This window comes from Mesocricetus auratus, unplaced genomic scaffold (assembly GCF_017639785.1).
Source record: "Mesocricetus auratus isolate SY011 unplaced genomic scaffold, BCM_Maur_2.0 Super-Scaffold_6730, whole genome shotgun sequence".
NCBI classification, from domain to species: domain Eukaryota; kingdom Metazoa; phylum Chordata; class Mammalia; order Rodentia; family Cricetidae; genus Mesocricetus; species Mesocricetus auratus.
This window is the reverse complement of record NW_024429184.1, coordinates 53,330,062-53,336,451: the sequence shown is the minus strand read 5'-3', so window position 1 is coordinate 53,336,451 and position 6,390 is coordinate 53,330,062. Positions and strand designations below refer to the sequence as shown.

At 49.5% G+C, this 6,390-nt stretch overlaps 1 protein-coding gene across 3 annotated transcripts; it reads left to right on the top strand.

Annotated features, from left to right (window-relative positions):
• The first annotated feature begins 657 nt into the window (after positions 1 to 657).
• Positions 658 to 4,674, top strand: Fabp5 (fatty acid binding protein 5). Of its 3 annotated transcripts, none has more exons than XM_040741388.1 (4): positions 786 to 954; positions 3,157 to 3,329; positions 3,794 to 3,995; positions 4,034 to 4,470. In XM_040741388.1, the coding sequence occupies exons 1-3, from the start codon at positions 876 to 878 to the stop codon at positions 3,953 to 3,955; spliced, it is 414 nt and encodes a 137-aa protein (XP_040597322.1). In that variant the 5' UTR covers positions 786 to 875; the 3' UTR covers positions 3,956 to 3,995; positions 4,034 to 4,470. The 3 variants fall into 3 exon arrangements, with proteins under 3 accessions (XP_021080935.1, XP_040597322.1, XP_005066845.1); XM_005066788.4 differs by having other exon boundaries at positions 794 to 954; positions 3,794 to 3,895; positions 4,398 to 4,674; XM_021225276.2 differs by lacking the exon at positions 3,157 to 3,329 and having other exon boundaries at positions 658 to 954; positions 3,794 to 3,895; positions 4,398 to 4,674.
• The last annotated feature ends 1,716 nt before the right edge of the window (positions 4,675 to 6,390 follow it).

Sequence of the window (6,390 nt, the reverse complement as noted above, 5' to 3'; positions counted from 1 at the left end):
GGGACTTCTATGCATATCAAAATGATTTTTTATACATCAAAGTATTCGAGACAATTTACTAATTCATAGCCTCACCAGACAACCTTGGGAAGTGATAGTTTTGATCCCTTCTAGGGGCATAGAAACTAGTAAGATTCTTCAGTGGCAATGGCAGTCACCTAAGCTGAAACTTGCTACAGTTGGGTGGAGAAACCCAATTTCCAGAGTCATTCTAATCTCACACAGAAGCTGCTAAGATGGTCTCAGGCACCTCAGGCAGACAACCCAGGAGGAGGCCCTGGTGAGGCCCCCGGAGGCGGAGGGTGGGGCCAGCAGGTTCTTTTGGAGGGCGTAGGATGCAGGTTTGTCAAGGTTAAGGAGACTGCAGTTTTATCAATTAAGTCATCAATCAGCCAATCGATGCCCATAGCGTCAGGCGTTGGCTAAACAATTCCTCTCGGGTATTTGGCAAAAAGCAAACGGGCGGCAGGGGCGGTGGGACCCTGGTGCGCAGGCCCGAGGGGTCCAGGTTGACCCCGGGTGGCGGAGTGGGTTCCTGGGCGCGCGGACGTGCGGGACTGTGCCGGAGCTGTCACTGGGGGAGGGGCAGGGCGGGCCAGGCGAGTCGCAGCTTGCAGGAGCTGCGGGAGATGCGTAGCCTCCCAGTCGGGCGGGCGCAGGCTGGGTGGCACCTCAGACCCCCAGCACGGCCCCGGGCGTACGGGATCGGGGCGTGGCGAGGGGCGGGGCCCGGGCGAGGCGCACCTCCTATTGGCTGTCCGACACCTCCCCACACCATGGCGATATAAGCCGTGGTGGCGCCCAGAGCCGCACAGCGCCCCCGCCACCGCGTCTCCTAGCTGCTGCTTTCGAGCTTGCCCGCCCTCCCGCACGCCATGGCCAGCATTAAGGACCTCGAGGGGAAGTGGCGCCTGACCGAGAGCCAAGGCTTTGAGGAATACATGAAGGAGCTAGGTGAGGATATACCGCCGAATCCCTGGGTCCTCATCCGCGTGCGGGCATCCCCCACGGGGTTGAGTCGGTTCCCTTCCACCACGCGGTCGGGGAGCTGCCGGGAGCACCATGCGGCCGTTAGGATGGAGTGCGCACCTTCGCCGCTCGACTCCGGACAGGGTCAACTGCCCCGCTTCTCGCCCACGAGGCAGCTCCTCACTGTTTCCGGCCCTGCAGGGGCGCGCGCCGGCCGTCCTGCTGTGGACCCCCTACAGGCAGCCCCTCAGCGTTCCCTTTTCGTTATCCTCACCTGGTGCCACCGTCCTGCCCCACCACCCGCCCTCATCGTGGCAACACCCAATCCCCTTCCCCACCCTGCCGCATCTTTTGTTCCTCGATGGCGCGAGTCCCCTTCCCCTATGTCCGTGGGGACACCGTGTGGTAGGGCGTGGTTTGTGCAGAAGCCCTTTAGAATGAGGATGCTGCTCAGAACCCTTTCTCTGCAGCATCTCCCAGGTCCTCTCCTCGCCCCTGGCTAGGCGTGGCTCCCGCGGGGCTGGACCGGGCTGCTCATTCTCGAGACAGCAGTGGGCAGCTGGTGGCCTATGGGCTCACCACGGAGAAGCCCATTGGGCGTGGTTGTAGCCTTGTGACTATTCTGTTCTGTCCCCTGAGCCTGGAGGGTGAGGAGCAAGGAGACCATGCGGTTGGCTGGAAAACGGTAATCAGAAACTGCTGGCCTGCTTCACGATGGGTGTGGTCTTGCAGCAGCCACTTGCCGCCTAAAACCTAACCAGAGAGCGAGCAAGATTCAAGTTCACTCTCACTGGAAATAGTGCTAAGTTTTCTGTTGCCACATTGGCCTACTCTTAAGAGAGCGATGACATGTAGACACACAGAGCAGACAAACAAAACGAACCTTTGTCAAAGATGCCAGGAAGTGGGATGGGTTAGCCGAGTAGGGATTCTCTCCATTCTCCCCAGAAAGGTACTGCCGGCACCAGGAGGCAGCTGTACAAGCTGCTGTCCCTAGTATCCCAGTGACACTGGGCTGACAGCTCCCTGTCCACCTCAGAAGCCTTCATTCTCTTTTAGTCAATATCCAGCACACTGTGGTGTTAAGCCTGGCTCCTGATGGATCCTGCTTGTGTTTTTATAATATTGTGAACGCAGGCTTTTGTCTTTTTTTCTTTTACCCAGTGGAAGACTAAATGAGAATGAGTCTGGAAAGTGCCATTTGGCGGCCTCAGCCAAGACTTCCGGGGGGGGGGGTTTGTGAAGGTGCACAGATGTGAGCGAGGGCCAGTAGAGAGCACTGTTTGAAAGCATCTGGGTGCTTAGGCTTGAGTGGCTGTTCTGGGATTCTGGAGTTAGGAAGGTTATCAGGCCTGACCCATAGACTCCGGGCAGGGCAAGCACAATGGAAGGATCCGGGAACATCGTAAGTCATTCTACTTGGGTCATCGTCACCAAGGACACATACATATATTACAAGCTAATGCATAACTTAGTAATGTGGGGTTTCATACCTGTGTAACTTCTGTAAATAAACAGACTACACGAAATAAAAATCAACCACATAGACCAATAGTACATGTCTTTAGATAGCACTGGCAGGTTCCTAATACACAGGAAGAGCCCTACCATGGAAAGTACACTGTTACTCAGCTATGCTTGCTCTTTCCCGCTCCCCCCCCCCCACTTATTAACATCACAGCTGTGTTATGAACTGTACTGTCCCTTAGGGTTGTTTTTTCTTTTCTGTGCATCTGTTGACTGTTTACCAGGGCCCTGCCGTGTGTTGTGGCTTAGACTAACTGGAACTCTCTCTCCTCCTGCCTCCACCTCCTAAGTGCTGGAATTCCATGTGTGTGTCACCGTGCCTGGGCCTCTGTCAGCAGTTTTAGTTAAGGTTAAGGAGTTTGGCTTTCTGAGGACGCACAGCTCAGAGCCTAAGAGCAGAGCTTTAGAGCGTGGTGTCAGTTCTGTCAATTGGGGCTAAAGGTGCTTGTCCAGCTCTCTTTAGTCCATCCGAGACATCGCCACCCCACCCCCAAGCTCAGGATGACCAGGAGGCTTACATGCGTTGTGTTGCAACACGCTGGATGTGTGCATGTCAGTGAGTACGTGAGAATAGACCAGGCAGAAGAAATGATCACGACTAAGTCATTGCTTCTGTTGTATAAATTGTAACTGGTCCTTTTGTTGTCTCCTGTTACACAGGAGTAGGACTAGCTCTTCGGAAAATGGGTGCCATGGCCAAACCAGACTGCATCATTACTTGTGACGGCAACAATATCACCGTTAAAACTGAGAGCACTTTGAAGACGACGCAGTTTTCTTGTACCCTGGGGGAGAAGTTTGATGAAACTACAGCCGACGGCAGAAAAACTCAGGTCAGCTATTACATATTACGAAATGAGGGAAGCTTCTAGAATGACAGGTTAGCTTGCATTGATAACATCTTGTTGCTAAGAGCGAACTATAAAAATTATTTTCTCAAGTTGAATTTTGATAAATTAGTAAAAGTCCCAGGACTGTAACATGGAAACATCTTCGAAGGAGTTTCTAGATTGAAAAGCACGTGGTTATATTGTGAATAAAATCAGTATGGTGGCTGAGGTAGACCCACAAAGGAAAAGATGAAGACACGGCGGGGTAGGGGAGGGTCGTGGGAACCCCTGTGCTTTGGAAGATTAATGCGTACCCCGTGTTTCACACTGCGGGGTGGGGGAGGGTCGTGGGAGCTCCTGTGCTTTGGAAGATTAACGTGTACCCCGTGTTTCACATGGCGGGGTGGGGGAGGGTCGTGGGAGCTCCTGTGCTTTGGAAGATTAACGCGTACCCCGTGTTTCTGCAGACGGTCTGCACCTTCAAGGATGGTGCTCTGGTTCAGCACCAGAACTGGGATGGGAAGGAAAGCACCATAACAAGGAGAATCAAGGATGGGAAGCTGGTGGTGGTACGTGCCAAACGAATTGCGTCGCCCTGGGGTTTGGGTTTGCGGTCACAGTCTCTGTAACTGTTCTAGAAAATATTCACAATAACAAGGCAGTCCTTGGGTGGACAGAGGAGTGATGTGATTCCCGGCAGTCCTTGGGTGGACAGAGGAGTGATGTGATTCCCAGAGTGTGGCTGGAACAGTTTCTTCCTGCTGCACCACCGAGAGCTTGGCAGGCTACCAAGCAGCATCTTGCATACATACATATTTCCCATTTATTTAAAGTAAGGGATATTTGCCAAAACCAACTGAGTAATTTAGAGATCATATCCAGTGCTTTAGTCTTCAGGATAGCAAATGTGTATGTAAACAAAACAGCTCTTCTCACGTCTGGAAATCCTAAAATACATTTTCTCCATCAGCAAGGTCTGTGACAAGATTTTACAGGAATCTGGCTGTAAAGTGTTATTGTCACCCGTGCTCTAGAATGTACAACCAGCCTGACTTTGTATCTTTCTCTTAGGATTGTGTCATGAACAATGTGACCTGTACTCGGGTCTATGAAAAGGTGGAGTGAGGATTTCGTCGACACACTAGACAAGAAGAAGCTGTAAGAGTGAATCCGCTCAGTTCAATGAGCAGGTCATAAATATCCACAGAGCTTCTTTTCTTCAGTTTTATTTTTCACGACTGTTTTTCAGTTATCTTTATCTCCAACACTTTACATGAAACCCATGTCAAAGTGTTGATTTACCTATGATTAGTTCCTTTGGTTACTAAATAAACGTGTTTGTGCTAAATCATGATGTGTGTGTTCTTCAAGGTAGTGGAAACTGACAATACATTGTAGTAATTAGGAATCGAAAAGCTTTGAGGTATTCTAGGTCCCTTATGACTGATAAATCCTAGCAATTTGTAGGCTTGGCCAGCTACTTTTGCGGTGAACACATGCCCAATCATTTGAGCTTGTTTGCGCTTTGTGTCAACTCAACAAATTGAGACTATTCTTATTGAAAGATCGCTCCGTAAACCTTACAAAGGAAGGTCCAAGCTCACACTTTTTAAATGGTGTGGTTATAAGAGTCATAAACTGCAATGGAACATTCGTTTATTGTACTGAGGACCCGCCAGCTACTGAGAACTTTTCTAACTTGAGAAAATCTGAACACTGGACAAATGCAAAGCCATGGCCAGCTTTAGAATAGGATGTGCTCATCGTCAGAAGTTGTAAAAAAGCTCTACATTTCTCAGGTCCTTCTGTCTGCATTTCTATTCTGAAGTACATAATTTATTGTGTGAAGATTTGAGTTTTAGAGAAACTCTTGCATTTCTCAGTCTCAAATACAAATACCCACAATCCATGTTTGAGAAACAGGTTATAGGGACAGATCTTTGTGTACACATTCCCCAGAACAAAATCAGAGGGCTTGACACTGTTATCTGCATTCTGCAAATAAGGGAATGGGTGTTTGACTAGCTAATTTGTTCAAGGACACAGGAAGTGAGCTGGGTTGCAAAACTCACTTTGCCATGTCCACTTAATGTATTTGGTCATTTCTCAGCACAGCCTCTTCCTGTCATGTGCTGACGGAGTCTAAAGTCCCTAAGGGAACTCAGACTTTTCTGTAACCACCTTCCATGGACAGACATCTCAGAATTACCTAGCCAGACTGCCATGCCAGTGCTTAAGCAGCTGGACTGTGAGTTTCATGTTAGCCTGGGCTACATACAGACCCTGGCTCAAAAACAGACATGTTGGCCAGGCTGTAGCTATGAGCCAGAATTGCCTAGTGGGCACTAGAACTGTAACAAGTCTGAGTTGAGCCACCCATAACAGGATTTCAAAGGTATGAAAAGTAGTTTACCTCAATGATTTTTCTTGGCATGGATGAGATAGGATCTCACTGGGGAGCCTGCAATTCTGCCTCATCCTGAACACTGGGATTGCGATGTGCTACCACACCCAGCTCATATGCGTTTGATTTTGATTGGACAATACTTTGAATGGTTTAATCATCTCTGGGGGGCTCCATGCCTGCCCCGCATTCTGTTTTCTGTGGACATTTGTCATTCTCTCTGACCCAAACACTGGGCTAAGTACTTAATGTGTTTGTGATTCCCAGATGTAGCTTGACTGAGGTGTGTGAATTAGAATTCAGTGTTGTTCAAAGAGAGGTGCAGAGCCCAGACCATGTTCCCCAGCTTTGCAAGAGAGTGCAAGTCGAACAGTCAGGACTGGGTTGATCTCACACAGACTGCTACGAACTGCCATGTTTCAGCACCTGTATTCATGTTCACAGCTGTAGTGTCACCCCAGGACAATATTTCTTACATGGCAGAACAGCTAGCATTTTGGGTGAAGGAACTTTGTTTTAGATTGTGGCAAATACTGCAGGACTCTTAGCAGCTCAAAGTTACAGCTACAAAATGCCCAAGGCGCCTACCAATGTGTCCCAATCCCTCCATAGGCTTTAAAATGCCCACTAGAGTTTCATATACCAAGCTGAAGATCCCAG